A 22980-nucleotide genomic window follows, 5' to 3' on the forward strand; every position below is an offset into this window, starting at 1 on the left:
ACTGCCCACCGGCTCGGGGCTGCCCCGGCCCGAGCTCACAGGGACACGGCCCGGCAGAGCCACTGCCCACCGGCTCGGGGCTGCCCCGGCCCGAGCTCACAGAGACACGGCCCGGCCAGAGCCGCGGCCCACCGGCTGTGCCGCCGGCTCGGGGGCTGGCTCTGCCCGTGCTTACAGGGACACGGCCCGGCGAGAGCTGCATTCCGCCGGCTCTGGGGCTGGCCCGTGCTGAAAGGGACACAGCCCGGCCAGAGCCGCGGCCCGCCGGTTCTAGGGCTGTCCCCGCCCCGTGCTCACAGGGACACGGCCCGGCCACAGCCGCAGCCCGCCCGTTCGGGGGCTGTCTCGGCCCCAGGGCCGCGGCCTTGCACCTCGCGGCCTCCCCGCCCCTCCGCACGCAGCCGCTGTGGCGGGCGACAGGACTGCAGCACAGGTTTGCACTTGGCTGAAAAGGCCAGGTCTCTTTAGAACAGCTGCACAATGTTTTTTTTTCCCCCAAGACGAAGGCCGGCTCGTTCCCCGCCAACAAGGGGCAAGGGACAGACGCAAAGGAAGCACTTACTGCTCAGAGTTTCAGGTTAGTTTATTTTTAGTACCTGTTCTTTGGTACAGGTATTAGCTGGAAAATACAAGTATTTTCTCAATGAAAAGTCGAACTATTTAAAAGAGCTGTACAGCTTTACAGCACACAAAAGCCCTGCTAACAGAATCTGCTACCGGATCAGTGCAAATGCTACCAGCAAAACTCCAGCAATACGTATGTTCATCAGTATCTTAATTTTGTTGTAATTCTTCTTTCCCCATGTAATGCATTATATTTGAGAAGACTTCAAAGCGTGGCAGAAGTCTTCCTCTTGAAAACATTCAGTGCTTGCCCAAAGAAAGCAAGCTAAACATTCTTCCAAGTCTAATGCCATTATAAGCACAATTCTAAAGATGCACCCATGTTACAGCTCAGGTAACTTACTCATTCAGTAAAAATCACCAGTCACTAAAATCTGTATTATATTACAGTCACCATCTTGCCAAGGACTACTGAAGTTAAATGCTAGCACTAAAAAAACTTAAAAAAATACAAATCTCTTACTGTGACTCTTTAAAGATTTGTACAGAACGTGTAAATAAGAAAACACTTTGTTAAAATTAAGTCATTCTGCAGTTCATTCAGCGCAGCCAGGTCGTGTTCAGTTGTGTCTGGTTCTTTATGCTTGTGTCCATTTTCAAAACTTCTCGAATCGCCATGGTGGCATAAGTGGATGGGGGAAGGGAGAACTCCATCTTTAGTGCCCTGAATTTGCCATCTATTAGCAGGTACAAGAGACAAAAAGCAAAAATAAGGGGTGTTAAGGGCATATATAATGCTTATTCTGGATGCCATCTAAACTGAACTAACAGCTTCCACAACCAACTTCCCCTGCCCATAAAGCAAAACAACCACCATCATCACACTCCTGTTTATACTCCACAGTGAAAAATTCCGTGAAACCATTTTTTAACATTTTCTCTCAGGACAAAGTCGTGGTTTCAGAGTTTTCTTCTTCTAAAAGCAAACATTTGTTCTTTCAGACTCAATTCCTAGCCTGTCTTCACTTTTCTGGAAAGCAGTGTTAAAACACCTAGTGATCACAGTTAAGTATTTCAGTCATCTGTGCTCAGCACCAATAATACAAGTTTAGTATACAGACAATTTGTGACTTAATTCCACCTTTGTTAGTTGCACACATTTACTATTAAGCATTTACTTGATTTTACAGATGCCTGTAAGAAAATGTAACAGTCAAAAGAGATGCTGGAGGACTGGCTTGCACCCTTGAGAAATCAGGGTCCTTATTCAGATGCCTGGCCTTAGATGTCATTGTTACCACTGCTTAACAGTCAATAGTTAAATGCAAGCTCTTCCTTAAAGGAGCTTTGAATATGTAGCAGTTGAAAGCAATATCCAGATCAAACTTCCATTTAAGCAAACCAGCAAAAAATCAACTTACCTGTAGGGAGAACTGGTAATGGTTTTCCTTCCAGTTTATCCAGATCCGTAGTAAATAATGGGATTTTAGGATCATCATATGCAACAACTTCCCTTTATAATATACATAAAATTTATTATTATTTTAAATTATTTAGGTTTACACATTTTATATAAATATGTGTTATTATAACACTATTTTATTATTATTGCAATTTGGAATTTACAACTGAAATTGAACTAGGCAAAATAATGGGTAGAGCTTTATGTAGAAGACTTGCCTTGGCTTTATGGAGATTATTAAAAAAACAATTTTAAGTTAGTGAGAAGTTTCTTTGCATAATTCATCTGTTTGCCCTTGTGTGCTGTCAGAATTTCCAACTATACAAGAAGTATAGTTCATGAAATTAAGGGAAGAATGGTGTCAACTCCAAGAGTAGCTAGCAGGACTGAAGCCTTTCAATAGTCATCCAAACTTTGAAAGGGCTAAGACACATTTCATAGTTTCTACCATTCATTTAAAGGAAATCCCATATGTAAACATGAGGCTGAAAAACTAACTGGTAAGTAGACAAGCTTAATATTAATTAGTGCTGATGTTTCAAGTATATAAGTATTTCTATTTTTGTGCTCCCTCCTAAACCCTCTATATATTTAATTCTATGCATCACTGATCATGTCTTTCTGCACGTTTGTACAGTTCCCAGTTTAAAAGGCATTTATTCAGCTGCCATATGAAAACTAGATTGCATCTCTAAAAACAATGATTTAGTAGGGTTAAGTGATACAAATTTTTCTGACTGACAGGTAATTGGAGACCAACTTTCTCATAGCAAGACTACAAAAAACCCCTGTTTTGAGTATTTTCTACCATTTTCTCAACATAAGTAATTACCTATGAAGTGTTCAGGCAAGCTCTTGGAAGGAGTGAACAACTAGATAAGATGTCTTGATACTCCTCCACCACAGAATGAGAACCAAGGAAGAAATAAGGGTATAGTTCCACTTCAGCTGCATTAAAAACATGAGAGAAGGGCAGAGAGATTCCTTTCTACCGATGTTTCAGTCTGTGTGCTTGTCCCATGGATCAGTCTCATGTTGTTTTGTACTTAAATAAACTCTATGCTGTCAACTCAAGTGTAATTTCCCTTATGCTCCCACTCACCAATTGACATTCTGAGGCCGAATGATAATTTTTCTGTATGCTCCAGAAAGTGAGTAATCTCTGATTTTATGCCTCATGTTGTTGATATCAAGGTTGTCAGCTACCAGCATGTCCTTATAGGCCTCACCAACTGCAAGAGAGGAAAATATTTAATAGGAGAGAATGTAGTGTGGCAAATTTAAACTGTTTTAATGGATTGTTCCTTTCTCTTACATCTAGTAGTTTTCAGCATAGATGGGATAAATGCTGCACAGAAGTTTAAAATTACTGCAGATCTTATTGCCTGTTTACTTCTACACCCTGGTTAGTACAGGCAGTAACAAAGAATGCATCAAATAAAATTTCAGCTGAAAACAAAATTTACAACATACTTTATTGACATTTAAATGCTAACTCATATATGCTTTCCGATTTTCTAGACTTCACAGGACTAATCTCAGGTACATGGGGGAAAAAAGGGCCAGACTACCCATTACTCTCTCATTTAAAAGCAGCAGAGAGAAATCAGTTGACAAATTGACAGTACAAGAACAGTTCAATCCAATATTGAGGAAAATGTGCAGGGAACTCATGACTGACCTCATCTGTAACACAGAACAGGTGAAACCTGGGGCCAGCTACAAAGAGCAACTATAGCTCTTTGTCCATGCACACAGAAATGGTGTTAGGAAAGCCAGAGCTCAGCTACAGTTGAAAGCAGCAAATGACATCAAGACCAGGAGGAGTTCAGCTGCAACATAAGGACTGAAAGACTGCAGGGAAAGCTAAACCTGGTGCTAAACAGGGCAGCTGGTCTAGTGACAGACATCAGGCTGATAGTCTGAGTGCCTTTTTGCCTCAGCCTTGATCAGCAAAGTGCCCCAGGCCTCTCTTCTTAGAGGCAAGGTTAAGAAAGAGGGACTACCAGAAGTGGGAGAAGGGTTAGAGAGGCTGAGAGAGCTGCCTCATGTCATGGTGAAGTTTTTCTATATCATCTCAGAGATTGTGCAGATCTAGGGATGTCCCAGACAACTGTGGAAAATCAAGTGCTTGCACCCAACTCCAGAAAGAGCGGAATGATAATTAGGGAGTTACAGACCAGTCAGGCTCACTCTGGTCCCTGGGAAAAATAATGGAGTTAATCCTCTCTGGGCACACAATGACTGTGGTTTTAATACGGGAGAGAAAAAGAAAAAGTAAAAAACCCACCAAGACTACTGTCTTCTATGATGAAATTACAACACCTATGGATGAGGGGAGGTGCTGTGGGAATGTCAATGCATTCCCAATGCATTCCCACAGCACCTCTGTGTCCCAGGTTAGAACATTACAATGGGTGGATAAAAAGAAAAAGGGAGAAAAAAAGAAAAAGGGAGGAAAAAAAAAAAAGAAAAAGAAAAAGGGAGAAAAAGAAAGGGGGAGAAAAAGAAAAAGTAAAAAACCCACCAAGACTACTGTCTTCTATGATGAAATTACAACACCTATGGATGAGGGGAGAGCAGGGACTGCTGCCTGCCTCCAGCAAGGCTGTCAATGCATTCCCACAGCACCTTTGTGTCCCAGGTTGGAACACTACAATGGGTGGACTGTAAGTGGGTAACAGCTGTCTGGCTCAGCATCTCACAGTATAGTCACTACTTATTGCAGCTCTACCTAAAAGCAGAGTTCCTCAAGGAACTGAGATGTGTCCTGTGAAATAGTGGAGGAGAACTGGAATTTACCCCAACCAATCTGTGGGCTAAACCAAGCTGGGGTGGTATTCAGTACATGCAAGGAGAGGACTGCCATTCAGAGGGACTGAGGCGCAACAGGAATGGGCCAAGAGGAACCTCATGAAATTCATCAAGGACAAAATCCTGTACCTGATTAAATCCTTGCAGTGGTACAGCTTAGTGAGAAACTCTGCTCTGCAGTCATCTGGGATTCCCAGCGGGAAGGAGACTGAGCAGAGCACCCTGGCAGCAACAAAAGGCTGACATTAATGTTTTAGAGATCTGAAGTGATGTATTGCTTTAAAAGTCACCAAGGTTGAGTAGATCCAATCTTCCTTTAAAGAACAATCTCAAAGAAAACTTATGTTTTCAGAGTAAGTACTTCAGTTAACAGTCAGACTTACTTTTGTGCTTTGGATAAATAACATCAAATCCAGGCAATGGCATCACTACATCATGGATAGTGTAGTTATCAACATCTCCTTCTTCAATGTGAACAGCTGTGGCTAAAGTCAGGACAGAAAAATGAAGTTACCAGTAAAGATGATGCCTGTGACAGTGAACTTCAGCTAAATTTAAAATAAAGCCTTTGATTGAAATAATCTTACTCTGAGAAAGATAACTACCATGTTTTATCTCCACTTAATAGACAACATTTCTAAGAAAAGAAGTAACAGCCTCCAAGGCTGTCACAGTTACTGGCAGAATCACAGCCTGGCTTACAGTGACTTAAAACTACATGAAGGAAGGACTGCTAGAGGAACAGCCCCTTCCATGCACCAGGCATACATAAAGGAGAATGTAGGAAATGCCAGAGCAAATACAAGCAAAAAAAGTTTTAACTGAGTGGAGCAATCAAAAACTTTTGAAGTAAAAATTTTATCATGTCCTTCCACAGTCCTTCACAGCTCAACTAGGATTGAGGTCATTTTTGAGAATAATCAGTCCTCCATAATCTCTCTTCCCTATCCAGTTATTTGAAAAAAGAAGCTAACAAACAGCTCATGGAAGTGTAATACCTAACTTCCAATCCCTTGCACAATTTGTCTAAAACAGGCCTAGGGATTCAGCTATCACTGGGCCAAAACTGGTGAGAGAAAAGAAGCTACGTAAGCAGTATCAGACAAACACTGACACAACACAAACTATATGCCTTGTTTGCCTAGGAATCTGAACTATACAGCATCACTGGCTTTGGCTGATTTTACCTCCTTTAAGTATGAGATCTCCTGGTACAGCTTTAAGCCCATATTCTTCTATTCTCTTGCTCACCATATTATTCCACACATAACTCTGGTAGCTATGAATGTACATTAAACGATTATTTCTTGGTATCTAGAGGTAAAGAAAAAAAATTAAACACTAGATAAATATATTAAACATTAGATAGAGGTATTTTTTGGTTTTTCTGACGATCACAACCAAAAAGGTGCATATTTGAAATGTTACCTTATCTGGCAAAAAGGCATGCACAATTTCTTGATATACATTTCTTTTTTTAATATATTTTTGATATACAATTTCTTGATTTTTGTTCTATGTTTGAGAAAAGGATATGTGAAGAAATAATGTTTTTACACATTTGAAATCTGCACAAAAAAGAACTGTGCTTAAATTTACAAAAAAAAACCCAACACTTTTAACTCTACAGGTCAAACATACAGGTCTATTATAAAACACTGAATTCATATTCAAGCTCCTGAAATCTTAAGTAAACTCTGCAGCTGTGAAAGCACTGTGTTATTCTAATTATCTTCTTCATAAACAAGAAATTATCCCCCAGATCTTACAATGAGCCCAGTAGTTTGCTAGTGATGAGATATTTTCTTCAAAGACTTGATCTTGATTACAGCACTTGAAAATGACAAGTGGATCCATCACCTCCATATCAGGCTGATTCATTAGCCCACCATCAGTTTGATTTATACTTTTAAAGCAACAGAAAAACACTGAAACTGAACATTTGCACAATTCTCAGATCTGTATTATACACAGCTACTAAGTATAGCTGTATTGCTGCCCACATACCAGAGAAACTGTTGTATAAATTGGAAAGCTCATTATGCATACATTAATTAGAGATGTCATCAGTTACTCCACAGCAGTACTTCCAGCAAAAAGGCAGGATAAATTTAAAGATTTTTAAACTTAACTTTCAACTCATCAAGCATCAATGAGTCTATTTTAAATTCATCCTGATACCATCAAAAGAATGTTTATTCAAGTAATACCACCCAACTTTTACACTCACTATGCCAAATGCAGAGATTATGTTCTTCATTCCATACTTTAAGAGTCCACGTAGAAGCTGTCCTTCCACGCACCTTTTTACAGGCAGTTTCTTGAGGGCTGCTGCTGGATCTTTAGTCTTTGCCCATTCTTCTCTGCATTTGACTAAATATCCCTTTTCAGCTAGAACAAGGATGTAAAATGAAAACATTTTAACTATACACCAAAAAAAGCATCCATCTCACCTTTTGTTAAAGCAGTTGAAAAATTAAAGTTGCAGTCATGGTAATTAGAGATGAACAGAATCATAGAACACTTGAGGTCACATGGAGCAAACACTAAGTATTCAGGTCCCTTTCTAGCCCCACTGCAAGGAACTGCACAGCAAGGAAAGTGAGGCAGAAAAGGGAGAGTCTGAAGATTGCTTCTCCACTGCTAAACTGGCTCAAGCTTTTCCTAAACATATGCTTACTGGAGAAGAGGCAGAAACACAGGATGTATCATTTTTCAGTTCTCACCTCCTGGTCGTGGCTTTAATATCAAATCCATTACTTCATTCCAGTTGTTCTGTAGAATAGCTCTAGGATTCAAACAGGAAAGTATATTAAGAATTGACTAGAACTATTTTAAAAGGATTTAGCCAACTTATCCAAAAAATATGTATTAGTGTTTAGACTTATGCAATATTAAAAGTAGTGCTATTATGCAAGATAACTGCTGAAGCAAGTTCAGAAACAAGATCTTTCTTGAATCTAAATTTAAAACTGGTACAGGCAATATGTTAGAAAAATGTTCCCAAAAATACATTAAGTTACAGGGTGATAAGAGTAAAATTTAAAAAAAAAAGAAGGGGGGAGGATGAAAGCAACACATACCTGCCAATTTGATAAGTAGGAACAGCTGTGGTTCCAAATCTTTGCATTCCATAGTAATTAATAAATCCAATTTCCCTGAGTGAATGCATTGCTTGCTCTATCTGCTCATCAGTTCCTGTTATGTTTCTAGCATTAAAAAAAAGTTATAGACAGATTAAGGGTTTATGCTATTTTGAGATGCCCATTATATTAAAGCTCAACATTAATTTAAATAAAAAAAACTTCTTTATCTATTTAAAGAAAAAAACCTTTTAACAGAACCATCTAAATACCTACTAACATACTACCTGAGAACAACAGTGAAATGGTTCCCTTGCAGTTCTCCCAATTTCAGGGGATGGTTCTTGTAACTGAAATTTCCTAATTTGAAGTTCATCAAACATTTATTCAAATGAGCAAGTCTTTGTGCAGTGATTCTAAAAAGAAACAGACATCAGTGACCAACCTATGCTTAGAAAAGCAGATAAATACAGAAATGCTGCCATTACAAAATGAAAAACAGTGAGTCCAGTTTCCCCAATTTTCTAGTGTTGCCTTTTCAAAATACTTTAATGAAAGACCTAAAAGGAAGATAATAATATAATTCTTAAGGGTACTCATACAAAAGAAAATGTATACTGTGACAGACTGTTAGCACTGTTTTTTCACATCTATATTGCAGTATGGATGTATACTGTACCCCACAAGCTGAACTCTGCATAATCTGAGTAACTATTTCATGAATACATATACCCCAGTCAGCACAGCTATAAATAAAGAGTTAAATAAAATTAGCTACTGTGTATGCCTAGTGCAGATGAAGGAACATGGAATCCAACATGTCACTGATCTGCCATTTCTATTGCTGGTATTTTTGGAAGCATACCCTGTTCTTTGCATCACCAAGCTGCTCTTGGGGATTTCTGCTAATTTTTTTACCAGGATAGTGGAGTTTATGAAGCAGCATGGCCAGCATACTCAGCTTAGAGCAGGCTGGCAACTGGCAATGTCCCCTCCCCTGTGCAGGAGAATCAGGGGCTGTGGCACCACGGAGCAGACACCGCACAACACCTACAGCACTCTGGAGATCTTGGACACAACACAATGTGATAATGTTAAAAAGTTAATGGAAGAGCAGCTGAGATGGCTTCACCACACATCTGGTTAACTGTTACCAATTTGCAAAGCTACCTTGCATTAACGTGAATCTGGGGCATCTCACAATTGATAAATCAGAATTTCTTTTTATATATGTTAATGCACACACATACAGAACATTGGGAGAAAATATATGAGCAGTTCAGTAGTGGATGCCCTCCTTTTAACAAGGATTTGATCAAGCCTCTGGCTTTCAAGCTGTGAATTCCTCACTCAAGGAATGTGGTTTTCCAAAAGTTGTAAAAAGTAGTGCAGGTGGGATATTCCAGCCAGCTAAAACAATATTGCAATACATGTCTGGGAGACATCTGCCATTCCCAGTTATGGATCTAACACTAACCTAAAGTGCCCAGAAAACATATAATTATCTTAGAATATGACAAAGTAAATTTTATTTTCTCTTAGAAGGTGACTTAAAGGAGTAGGTGAAGGCAGGAAAAACTCCTCATAATTTTTTGCCCCTTCTGGCTATTCACAGATGAGCAAGGGCAGTGTCAGCCTTCTATGGCACTGTTCAGAGAGTACAGTGGGAAAGAAAATAGGATTCTAGCTGTAGAGAGGGGGAAACAAAAGCCAGGAAGAAAGTGGGACATAATTTTCACCATGTCATTCTGTTTTTCTGCTGTTGCATGAGATCCAAGCAGCCTAAGAGCAGGCAGGCAATCTGTCCCCCTGCCTCAGCCAAGTACACGTAACCAGCCCGTGACTCAGATCACCACTGACTGAAAATATCACCAGTAATCACAGAATACAAAAGGATTGTGGCATCTTCCACCTGTGCTTTACAAGGTCAGGACCTGTACCTGCCATTTGTGTCACTGAGTCTTTTAGGTATTTATCCAAGCTACCACAGCAGAAGTGCAAATCCTCCAGACTGTACTTTTACTCACCTGAGAACAGCGATCTCTTGAACTGTTATAGCCCTTTTATCTTTAGTTCCCATGTAAGAAAATATGTTTGGCTTCACTCTTAAAAGCAACAGTAACAGATATTATGTATATTAAAATAGCAAGAGATCAAGCATAATTTTAAGCATAATTGTCTATAATTATTAATCTTATAAATTAAAAATAGAAAAATATACCTACATTCCTCAGAACTGGGTTACAATTTGACATGTGTGTGACATTTTCTAATCTCACCCATGAGTACATAAAACACAAGAAAACTTCTGTTTTAATTATATGTAGACAATTAACTTTTAACACAACAGTGCTTGCAAAATATGAAATTTGAAGTACTTCTTTATATTAACTGGAGAAAGAAATGAACAGTCACCACCAACTTCACTGAAAAAAAAAATATCGTGTCCACTTCTTCCTTAAACTTCAAACCTGTTTGTTTGAATACCATGCCTGCACATTATGAGAGACTATGAGAAGTTAATTTAAAATTTGATCCACTCCTCTCCCTGAGAGGAAAATTTCCTTTCTTTTTCACTTTGTACTTTACAGCCTGTGTTAGATGGAGTATTTCCAGTTATGCCAGTTAAGGGCTCCAGGGGGTAGCAGGATTGCCATTAAATGCAGTCTTACACCTAACTATGCCCTTGCCATTTTGTTCTCAATACCAATACTAAGTAGTTCACTGGTTAAGGTCTAGATTACAAATTTGTTTTTTGGACAAGAAGGGCAAAGGGAAAAGTGGGGAAGTTTCCTTATGAGTTGATCACTGAACTGACCCAATTTTAAAACTGTTCTTCCTCTGCAATTCACTGTGCTCATGTCACGCTTTGGCAAATCTCTTTGTTTCTGCACTTGATGGGGTGAAAGGAACTAAGCCTGTGTTGCCATGGAGAAATTAATACATGGAACAACAGTTTATCAACTGTAACTGCTTAGGAACTGATCAGCATATTATCACAACAATATCTGACAGGTTCATAACATACTTGCATATATTCACACACTGGGGAAAAAATGGCTTTTAATTCACGTTACGTACATTGAGGCTTTCAGCTGCCAAGCCTTTCTCAGATCAGCCAATGTAAATTGAGGACTTTTTCCATTGAAGCAGTAGAGTAGTCTTTAAAATTTCTTAGGCTCATTTTGTTCCATTCTCACCTCCTCACAAAACTTCGATATTTTAAATTTGATATTTTAAAGTAACTTTTCACTTTAAGCTGTCTACAAATTAGAGAACAGCAATCACTTGTGTTGCTCTTACATAATTATGAAGCATAATGTTTACAGCAACAAGAAACATGGCGGGAGAGGGCTGCATGCCAGCCAGGATGGCAGAAACAACAGCCTTACCTTAAAAATTTGGACAGGACATTGATGGCATCCATAGTGTCCTTGTTCTCCTTGTACAGTACAAAATGGCAGTAGCTTCCCCTAGATTTTGGCCAAGAGTGCTTTCTTGGATCTTTAAAAGCAAAAAGGTTAAAGTGTCACTTTTAAAAAAAATTTAATATATTTGCCACTGCAACCACATTTACTTTAAATATGCAAGATACAATTTCTGCTAATTCCCATCTGCTTTAAAAAAATGAAAAGGAAAGAGTTAATTACTGACAGCAAAAGCTGTAAAGCACATTGAAAAGACTTCCCCTTTCACTGGACTGTAAACTTCTCTTTATTCAGTTCTGTCACCTAGAAAATCCTGAATGAAATAGTGACAGTTCCTTTATCATGAAATTATCTGAAAATATAGCCTTGTCATTTAATTGCTGTATCACCTGATTAAATTTCTCAAAAACATTATCATTATACTGACTTTCAGCAATAGAAGCTACACCACGTTTCTTCTAGCTCCTTCTATAATTAATAGTTGAGAACCACTGGATCCCTGTTTGTGGGAAGACTACCATTATTATTTATAGTACAGACACATTCTTTATTTCTGTAGTATTTTTTCTGTGTGTCATACAAAAGAATGAATCATATCACTACAAAACCCTAAGAGGTCATGCTCAAAAAATTGTTTTAAGATGGTTCTTTTTCAAAATCCAATGGGAGCAAGAAATCTGGTACAAAAGAGACATGAACATACAATCCATGGCAGGTGTGGTGCCATGCTTAGAAAAGGCCAGAGGCCGAAATAACTTCAGGTCCCACAGATTAACAACTGATTTACTATTCTGTGCTATTATTTGACATTTTCTGTAGAAGAAGGGAACTGTCAATGATTTGTTAAGCTCTTTTTTGCACATTAAAAACCACCAGAGATAAAACTTTCAGTTTCCAATAACCCACTGTTGATGGCATTAATGGGAAGGGAGACTGATTCGACAGAGGTTTAGCAACCAACTGTGAGGTTCCTTCAATTCTGAGGTTTATCAATTCCTTGTTATTTAAGAACAAAACTAAGGATTTGTTTTGTTTTAAACAGGAAGTCCCTTATCTCTTGCTGTGACTAAGCAGACATACCTGGTTTTGTAAAAAAAAGGCCTAAGCATCTTTCATAACAGGAAAAGCTAACTGAAAAAGCCAGCCTTATTTCAATGTACAAACACCAATGCAGGAAGGAAGTTCTTGGGAAATACTGCTCTTTTTTTCACACCAGTTTTACAAAGTCCAGATATCCCACACAGATAGTAAGTATGTTTAATTCTTGCTTGTTTTTGAGAAGCTGCCATTCACGCACACACTTCTGCAAAGACAATTTTGGATGCTACAGTATAAAAATATATATGCACAGGTTTTAGTCACCTAGAATTATTGCATCACTTGCCTTGCACCATCGGTTTCTAAGCACAGCCCCCCTCCCACAGAGTTTCACTGGACCTGAACTGGAGACCTCATACTCCTGCTGGTCTCCCCTTCTGAGCCAGCACTACTCAAACTCAGTCAATGCAACAGTGCACTCAGCTGGAAGAGCAAAGTTCTCCACTAAGATCTCAGCAATTAGAAGAGAAGAGAGTAAGGCAGAGCTCAATTCACAAAGGAGAACCCCCTCCAGCTGGAACCATTCTTTATATTTAACTGTTACATCTTGCACATGGTCATTTCAACACATGTCAAGAAGTGAGCCCTAATGTGCTCTACACTAAAAGGATTCTGTAGGTACCACACAGACCAATGGGCTCCTCATGCTTTGGGCCTCACAGCCATGATCCTATCCAAAAGAGGCTGCAGCCACAGTCCTGATACTCAACCATTCCTCACCCAATACTGCAAAGCATTCAACTGGGTAGACAGAGCAGTGGGACAATTTGCAGTTCTTATTGCTGTTTCAGAGTCATGCTACATTTCTGACAATAAAATTGTATTTCTAAACTTTTTGCTGAAACTCAAAGCTTGGAAGCTCTTTTTTAATAGCAGGGTGTGTGATAAATGTTTTTAAAGTTGTATAAAGACAGATAGTAGTGTCTGAAGTAGGGGCTGAAGGGCAAAGGCTTGGCTAACTGAAATCCATGGGGGAAATTTACTCTAGTGGTCAACATGAACTGAAAAAATTGGTAATTCATATCACTTATTACTAGCAGACTTTCTCTGCACCAAATGAATACTGCCTATACTGCACTACAAAAAAGAGGCAGAATAAGCCTAATTCTTGGCTGTTTCAGGGCATTTTAAGTAATACTTATGTGTAGGGATTTTTAAGAAATTGTTACAAGTTTGGCCAGTCCTGTTGCTATTTAGGAGGTCATAATGGTTGGCATTTCATTTTTGTTAGTATGAAATGTCAACGTCTCTTACCTGTTGCAGTTCTGACCTCTGTCCCAATGCAGAGCATAAAGAGTACAAAAGAGTAGCATTTAATTTTTAGACTGTCAAAGGGTTTTTAGAGGTGAACATGCAGGTTTATGGTCATGGGATTGTTTATGCTTCAGGGAGCATCCAACAGCTAGGTGGTGGATGACAGCAATTTAGACAATTATGGAATGGAATCGTGCAGAGGCAAACAGTGAACATATGGAAAGCTTCAATTGGAGATGCAACAAACTTAATTTGTGGACAATGATGGAACAACAGTTTACTGACAATTTAGTAATTTTAAGTATTTGGAGGATAAACTGACTGTAGAAACAAAGCAGCATCTGATTTTAAATTTTAGGAAGCACATTTGGTAATGTTTTATGTTATCAACAAAGTCATCAGGCATCTCAGCTAATAATCCAATATTCTACACTTCTGAAATGTTTCTTGCCTGGGGAGTCCATTCATGACTAAGACATGTTTGTGCCTATATAAACAAGGAAGATATATATAATCCTGACTAAAAAGAACTTCAATCTTACATCCATAAGCATTTGCACACACTCACAGAACCTGACACCTCCACCAACAAATGCACAGGTGCCTGCAGCATCACAGCTGAGGAATCCAAGTTTACATAGATAAATAGATGATGCTTCTCTGCATCACAAGATAGTGCTCCACATTATGTTTTAATCCTAGAGACACACGACTAAATTCTTTTCAGCATGTTTCAAATACTTAAATTCTTTTATATATTATCCCTTAAATCAGCTTAAAAACATCCACTTGACTGTAACAGTGGTTAAAGAATAGAAGCAGCAGAAGGAAAAGGTGGAGGAAAAACCATTACAAACGAGCAGAACAAAACTGGCTGAGGAGAATTCTGTGCTGGTAAGTATACATAATCCATGCATAAAGCATGCAAACATACACATTTTCTAAACATGACTAAATAAGACAAACACATTATAATTGGACCAATAAAAATACAACATTCCCATATTTGCTTATAACAAGCCTTAAACAACTAAATTACAGGGGAAATTACTTTATTCCCCATTTTAAATTACTCTATTTCTTTATCGTTCTTCCATCTTCTTTGTCTTTAAAATTAAAGGGTTAGGTTTACATACCATCATTTGTAGTAAGTTGAAATGACAGAGGAATACAACCAATTTAAACCAAACCTTACTATCTTTGGTTAAATGTGCACCATTCTGCAGGTAGATAATCCTCTAAACTTATAGTAGCAACAAATTTTTAGTAACATTAAAAGATGTAAAACATGTTAATTTATTCCTAGTATCCAAAACAGTATTTTGCTAGATTAAAGTGGATAACATTTCATTTTGAAAATCCTTCATGACTTTGACTATTTCGAAAGATTAACTGTGATCTATAATGAATAAAGATCATTTTCTGCAAATATCATTAGCCTTGGAAGCAGAAGTAATGATCATCGTAAGCTAAGTTTATATGAAACTATAACTCTGAGAAAACAAAAAGATGCTTGTCTCTATTCAAGTCATTGAGAATTTTGTCATTGGTATTCAAGACAGTGAACATTACACCATTTATCAATCTAATGTACATTTTCCAACTACAACCTCTTACACCCACAACACACACTTACACATACAGTTAAGATCATGAAAGTTAAATTCAAAAAGTACTGCAAATAAAGTCTCTGTTTTGCCTATTCCCACTGAAGTACAAGACAATATTCTCTCTTCTAATATGGCTGTATTGGATGAATTATTTGGAAAGAAAAACAAGTAGAAATTTAAATTTAAAGCATTTCTTGTGGTCCTAATCATTTCAGATACACAGCATCAGCTGAAACGAAGGAAAAATGAAGTAAGACTACATTAGGAAGCACACTCACTTGAAGTACTTGCTAACAATTCTAACTTTTGAGATAATTTTAGCATTTACTTTGCCCATCTGCTGTGATACTGAAACTCACTTGCCAATGCTTTTTTCCCAGCAGCATGATAAGCAATAATGTATTTCTTTCCATCTCTATCTTCTGTTTTAGTCTCTAGTCCTGGAAACAAGGACTTCACAGCCTGATGGATGATGGTTCTTTTTTCTTTGGTGTCCTCAATTACCTGTGTTAATGCACATACATGCAGAAACCAAATAAATTAATACAAAAGGGGAGGATGCCTTAAAGGAAAAAAAATTAGCTAGATAAGATTATTCAGTGTGTGAATGCTTCTTTGAAACTACCAGGTATAATCCTACTCATCTCCATGTCCCAAATTTAGCTCAATAGTTATTCTTTCAATATATGGAATATTTGAATATTTAAAAATATCAATTTTCTTATCTTTCTTGTTACAGAAAAGCATATTAATCATCTTTTCTATTAAATCACTACAAAGTAGTGTTCCATCAGGATAGATGTTTTATGTACATCTCCTTATTCTTTAAAACAATATACTAGAAGGAAAACAAAATACTGCAAGGTAATCTTACCACCACAGGAATTAAAACCTATATTGAAGTTCCTGTGTACAATCTCACCAAAATCAAAGTAACAACTCACACATGCATGAATTTGAGTACATCTGTAAGACTTCAAATAATTAAACACCAAACTGTGTCCAGTTTAGGGTTATCTGTCACATCATGCTCAGACTGCTATTATACCTTACACACATTAGAAAGGATGTACCTTCTACTCCCTCCCTCAGCCTCTCTCTGCCCCATCCCAAACTTGATATCATTTATTAATTTTACCTCTATGGCAACACTAGTTTCCTTATTCTTAAAAAGCTGGAGCTCCTCTAAACGCTGCTTGTCTTCGTCTGACAGAACTGTAAATGTTTCTTCTGATGGGTCCTAATACATATTTGGGGAGAAAAAACAAACATCCAATAACCCTCCTGGAGTACCTTCCAGTTTTTCAATGTTCTTGCTTAAGGAACATTAAGAAGCATAGCTATTACCAAATCTATCTCAGAATTTACCTCATCATCCACTGGAACAGAAAAGTCATCTAAATGGCTCACACGTCCATCTTTGCCTATTTCATGGACAACAAAGTCTGAGTATCTGATAGAAAGAAACATGCATTACATTTGTAATAAAAATCCCACATCACATAAAGTCCTTTCCTAAAAAGCTGTTTCCATAATTCACTGAAAAATCCTCAATCTGTGTAAATCAATTAATGTAGAACAAACTTAACAACCATGAGAAAGCTGTACCTATTTCCACCCCCCAGAAGGATACCACAGGAACACACAGGCAAATGCAGCAGACTTCTTTGCAGATCACCAAACCCTGCTGTAGTTAGCCTGAGTCATTCTCTCACCAGTTTGAATAAATCAGTAATGCTTATCCTCAATCCCAGTCATTACTGGCAATTAAGACTCTACTGCATTGCCATAATGTGCAATGCATTAACTACTGCATTATCTCTGACACTGGAAATCACCTGCAAAATAAAGTGCATTTTAGGCACTCTACAGAAGGCAGGACAAATTCAGCCTTGCTTATATATTCAGTTGTACAGAACATTCAAATAAAGTTACTCTGCATACTTTATGACAGCAAAAAAGAATTTTACTTTGACATTTTCGATTCAGTCACTCATGTCTAATAATAAAAACAGCCCAACTATAACAGAGCACAGTTGGTTTGTGTTGCAACTGCTAAATGATTTTAAGCAGCATTTGCTAGCAAAGTGGTAAAAAAAAAGAGAATAATTCTTATTCTATCAATGTTGAAAGATTAATAAAACTTCACCATGGGAAGCTTTCTACTGTACCTCACCCAAGCCCCCTTTTGCCCCTCTGTGCAGATACACAACATACTGGTAGAATTCCTTCCTGAGGAGTGTCCTCTCCTGTATTATCTGCAGCTGTCTAGACATGCTAGTGATGGCTCCATAAAAATGCCAAGAGTGAATTAATAATAGGTGTTAAAAACTAGAATCCAAAAAAAACCCCTACAAACCCACGAGTTTTCTACCACATGGCTACCTTTGGCCAACCAAAACTGGCAGATTTCCCAGAAGAAGGTTCAGCACAGACTATGTTTCACAGAGAAGAATTACACTAGCTGCTTAATGCTGCAAATAAAGATTAAATCCATACATACATATATATCATTTTATTTAAAATTACCTATGTATGAAGCCAGTATTTAAACACAGGAACTTTTCAGTGTGTAAACAAAGCAACCTGAACTGCTTTGCTAAGTCAGAGAAACAGTGATTCTCACTTCAGTGACCTTTAGTATTTGCATTCTGTTTTATTCAAAGCTATTCTTTAATTTTAAAAATCTAGAAGTTTCATTTTAAAAAGCTACTAAGCACCAAACATCTTAATAAATATATAATGTATATGTATAATAAATTCCACATCCTGAATTTTGAAACTCCCTTCTATGTAAATGACATTAGTGAGCAGACAATAATTTAAAGCCTAACTGAGCAGACAATAATTTAAAGCCTAACTATCCTTGTTTACAGACATTAGGATAAAAGAGTCAGAGAGAAACAAAGAATCAAAGAAAGATGGTTTTGATGCCATTTTTCAGTGCATCCCATATGAGCACTGAGAAGAGGTACAAAAGGTGGGTGTACTGCATAAGGTTTTATGTTTCTGCTACTGCCAGAGAGCAAAGGAAACAGCAAAGGTCAGTGTAATCATGTATCTCTACTCATATAAAGCTTCCTTCTTCAGAGCTCCATTTGACAGGAAAATAAATTAAAAAAAAAAAACAAAAAAACAAAAAACAAGAAAACAAAAAACCAAACACACATCAAAAAAACCCTAAACACAAAAAAAAAACAACAAAAAACCAACCCACAATCTAGAAAAGTCCTAAATTAAACCTTTCCTTAGCAGTAAATAAAGTAATGAACCTCACTTAATCCAGCTTCAATCTGTGAGTCCAAAAAGGAAAATGGAGAACTACAGCTGTGCTACACAAGGAATTAACATATGAAAGAGGACAAAGAGTTACCTCTCTTTTAAGATTCCAGAAAACCCTTTGTGAGAGCTAACAAATTTAGTTATGCCAACATCGCTTTCTGTCAGTCCATGCTTCATCATGTCTGCAAAGCTCTCTGGATCTCCATCTTCATCACTATCCTCTAGTTCCTCCTCTTCCTGCTCCTCACTTTCCTCAGTGGGGATTATTTCACTTTTCGTGTCCTCGGGTTGTTCTGTTACATTCTCAATACTCTGCCCAGAGTCGTTCTCTGCCTTGGACTTCTCCAAGATCTTCTGTCTTTTAATTTCATCTGCATTGGCCACATCATCCTCAGAGCGAGGACGTTTCAAGGATACACTATTCACTTCTACAGTTTCCATGTTTAAGGCACAGGGTAGGATAGGAAGCCCTGGAAAAGAAGAAGAAAGGCTTATTTTCTGTCTAAGAGCAATATCAATACATAGGCACTTCACTCCAAGGACTCTGCCCTGTGCAACTTTTCAGGAAAACCATAAACTTTCTGCATTTAAGTTAAACATCAAGTAAACATTTTGAACACTTAGAAACAATATGTCCTTGGGGAGAAAGAAGGAAGACATTGAGGGCAGCATGCATGCTGGACTACAGCAGAGTAGGACTCAATACCACACTGAGCTCCCAAGCCTTCTCTTTAACATGACTACTCTCAATTATTCCCTTCTCTATCAAGATTCCATCTTGCAAAGACAGAGAGAGAACAGCTGAGTTCCCACCTGAAATCTCATGTCTTTGTTTTCTATGTGCTTCCAACACACACAACGCTATACAGAATTCAAGGTGGCATCAATTCAGCCCAAAAGATAAGAGAGACGAGATTCCAAAATCATTGAATCAGTGAGACAAACAAAACAACAAGGAAATTAAACAATCTCTGAGAAGAACGTGACTACTCACGCTGGTGGAATAGGGCTCAGAGTTGCAGCCTTTGTGTCAGCAGAACCACTGCCTTCAGATCTGAAAAAAAGAGGCAAATAACTCTTTGAGAAGGTTTTATGGAAAAAATATTATGGAACATATATGAATGCAATCACATATGGACTCAGACAGTCATGTTAAATACAACTGCCCAAGTATAACCATCCTAGTGACACAACACATTACTGCCATTTAGCAAGCTACAGGGAAGAACTTTGGTTTTGTTTCTAAGTGTATAAAAGGAAACCAGGGTTCCTAGAATTAGGCATGGACAGGACCTTTCTTCCAGCATCACCCAATTGGCACAGGAGTGTACTGAGGATGAAGTGCAGGTTTTGGTAGCAGGAGGAGGCCATAAACTGCTCTGTGTGGGCCACGACCAGTTCAGCTGGCTCCATAAACCCACTGCCTGCCACCCTCCAACTCAGGCAACAAGTACATGGCTCCCCTGCTCCAGTTCATCTGAGAAAGGGAGAAGCTGCCAGTGGCAGCAAAGGCAAAAGAAAGCACAGAGGGAACACGTGACAGAGCGCTCAAAAAGGCACAGGGAAGCATGGAGAAGGGGACAACTGCTGAGGACACAGCTGGAGATGCACTCCTGGAAGGAAACTCTCCTCACTGAAGCAGGGACACTCCTGATGGGACTGACCTGTGGAGGTGCCCACGCTGGGACAGGGACACTTGAGGGGCCCATGGAGAACACTCACATGGGAGCAGAAGAACTGAGCAGCAGAAAGAAATCTCGATACACCAACTCCAACCTCCTGCACTACCACTGCCTTCCCCAAGGGCCAGAGCATCACCTGAGGGCCAAGGAGGAAAGGGGAAGAAAGGAGTTTTCTCCAAGTGTGTGTTTAGGTAGTTGTGGGATCTCAGGTCTTCATAATATATCACCAACCAACTGGTAATTAAAAGTTAACCGGCAAAAAATTAAATTCCCCATGTCAAGTCAATTTTGTCCACAACAACCAAGTTTCTAAATTAATAGGATTTAGCTGTTACTGAGAAATTAATCTAGGCAGGGAGCAGTATTTTAGAACTACATACATCATCTTGTATTATTTCTCCAGCCACTAAATAGCGTAATCTATCCAATTTTAAAGGGCATGTTAAAGGAAGTCCCACAACTAACTTGACAATCAGCATTTGCTGGGTTGGGAAGTAATTGTTACCAGTTAGCTGTTAGTCAGGGCTGACTTCATGGCCTGGACACCTCAGTGAAGAGATCACCAGATTAGGCTAAAAAGGCAGGAACAACTGTTTTAGAAATGCCTGAAATGTTTTGCTCAAGTGAAGAACTGAAAATGAGTGCTACAAAAATAAATGAACAAAAGGGAAATAAGGAGAGAGTTAGAAAATTAAGTGTATGTATGGGATGAAGAGTGGTAAAACACACACGCAAGAAAGCAGAACAATTAGCAAAGCAATGTACCTTCAAGCTGAAAGCACCAATTTTAGTCTGTCTTCAAATAAAAGTTCATAAAATCCTTCTTTCAAGAGGAACAACAGATAAAAGTCATAGCCAAGTGAAGCAATTCACTGCTGTTTCCAGACTCTCTTCCCATGTACCAAAATTTACAGAGGCTGGGTGATAAAGCGCTGAAGTGGAAATGGCTTTTAGATGGCTTGCATCTTCACACAGCGAACAAAACAGCATTCAGCACAGTGAAATCCTCTGAGACATCTGCCAAAGGTAGTAAGAAGAGAAATCTCGTGCTTCTTAAACAAAACTGTAATACCTAGTTATTGATTTATACAGACTGTTACGAGAATTTGATGTTGGGCACAAACACTCCAGAGCTGTCACACACAGACTATTCTCACAGCACAACAGTGACTCACATACTACAGAGTGCTATGCTGTGCCCCACGGCAGCCATCGTCGGGATGAATTCTGCAGGATAATTGCCTGAAGGAGCACGCTGAAGCGAGCGGGCACACACTGCCTCGCTTGCGCAGGCTGCTAGTGAGAGGCTCCTATTATTTTTTGACAGCTGCTCAATTGTCTCGGCCCTTTTCCTAACAGGTGTTTCCATAAAAGCCAGAATCTGCATAAACATCAACTCCGCAGCAATTTCGATGTTCTAACAGAGACTGAGTTTACTACTACAAATAAAACACTTGACTCTCTGCAACAAGAGCCGCCGAGCGATTACTGCTGGCGCGGCACCAGTCAGGCGGGCACGGCGGGGGCTGCAGGGCGCTGAGGAGCCGAGGTGCGAAGCCGCTTCCTCATGAGACGAGGCACGTGCGATTAAAGGGCGACCGAGAGGAGCGCGATGCTGCCGCAGCAGCGCCCCAAGGCCAAGCCTAGCGCGGAGGGCAGCGGCGCTCGGAGCTCGCGGGCCGGGCCGGGCCGGGCCGAGCCGCCGCCACAGCGCCGGAAGAGCCGCTGCGAGCGCCGAGGCTGCCGGGGCAGGGCGGGAGGACGCGCTGGGGCTGGGGCCGGGGCAGGCGGGGCACGGGGCCGAGGCAGGAGGAAGGGCTCTGCCGCGGGGGTCCCGGCAACACGCGGCGCAACACGGGGGCGTCTGGGGATAGCCCAGCGCCGGCGAAGTTCCCCGAGGCAGAGCCCCCACCCGGCCCCACCGCGGAGCCCTGCGCGGCTGCCGGGGAAGGGAGAGTGCGGCTCCGCCCGCCGCTAGGCAGGAGCCGCCGAGGGGGAGCCACTTACCCGCACGGCGGCACGGGAGGACGGCCCGGGCGTCAGCGCGGCGGGGCGGGCGGCGGAGGCGGTGCGGAACGGGCCCGGCCCAGCCTCGCGCGGGCGGAGGCGGCCCCAGGCTGCGCCCGCCCCCGGCCGGCCCCGCCGCGCTGACGCCGGGTGGGGAGCGGAGCCGGGCCGGGAGGTGGGACCGGGCCAGGGGCTGCTCCTGCTTCCCCCGCTTCCGACACCGCCGGCCCGCTCGGGATGCCTGGGAAGAGGCTGGGGTAGGCAGGCGGGGATGTACGGAAGAACTGCAGCTGTGCAGAACAAAAGTTTAATTTCTGAAAGGCGGCTATAGCCAAAGCAGGGAATCGTGAACACGAGATGAGGCCTTCCTGCGCCTCCTGGCATCTGAAACACGTGGCGCTAATTGAACATTAGTCCCAGGACAGGGGAATGTACCATTGAAAACCTACACTGTAACTATGTAAATCACTTTAAAAACCAGGCCAGATCTGTGCTATCAGTGCTTTCTGATACAGTCAGAATGTCATCTTCTACCCTCTTTTCTATTTTAAGCACTGGTGCAAGGAAAGTATTTTCATTAACTTCAACACGTAGATTTGTCCTTATTTTTAAGACCCTGTGTGTCATGTCCCAATCCCAGCCTGTCTCAGACTTCCTCTGAGCCAGGCTATTAATAATTTAGTGTCTCATACTTCT

At 40.1% G+C, this 22980-nt stretch overlaps 1 protein-coding gene across 4 annotated transcripts; it reads right to left on the minus strand.

The window, feature by feature from the left end:
* Positions 1-582: 582 nt before the first annotated feature.
* Positions 583-21342, minus strand: PUS7 (pseudouridine synthase 7). Of its 4 annotated transcripts, none has more exons than XM_058805135.1 (18): positions 21043-21342; positions 19590-19649; positions 18687-19065; positions 16682-16766; positions 16452-16553; positions 15673-15817; positions 13704-13721; positions 11316-11427; positions 9951-10028; positions 8211-8339; positions 7924-8049; positions 7567-7628; positions 7071-7231; positions 6028-6154; positions 5224-5325; positions 3129-3258; positions 1986-2077; positions 583-1301 (listed from the first exon to the last, which is right to left on the minus strand). In XM_058805135.1, the coding sequence occupies exons 3-18, from the start codon at positions 19034-19036 to the stop codon at positions 1165-1167; spliced, it is 1956 nt and encodes a 651-aa protein (XP_058661118.1). In that variant the 5' UTR covers positions 19037-19065; positions 19590-19649; positions 21043-21342; the 3' UTR covers positions 583-1164. The 4 variants fall into 4 exon arrangements, with proteins under 4 accessions (XP_058661118.1, XP_058661119.1, XP_058661121.1 ...); XM_058805136.1 differs by lacking the exon at positions 21043-21342 and adding an exon at positions 20783-20818; XM_058805138.1 differs by lacking the exon at positions 13704-13721.
* Between the last annotated feature and the right edge of the window lie 1638 nt (positions 21343-22980).

The sequence above is a fragment of the Ammospiza caudacuta genome, chromosome 5 (genome assembly GCF_027887145.1).
Source record: "Ammospiza caudacuta isolate bAmmCau1 chromosome 5, bAmmCau1.pri, whole genome shotgun sequence".
Taxonomy (NCBI): domain Eukaryota; kingdom Metazoa; phylum Chordata; class Aves; order Passeriformes; family Passerellidae; genus Ammospiza; species Ammospiza caudacuta.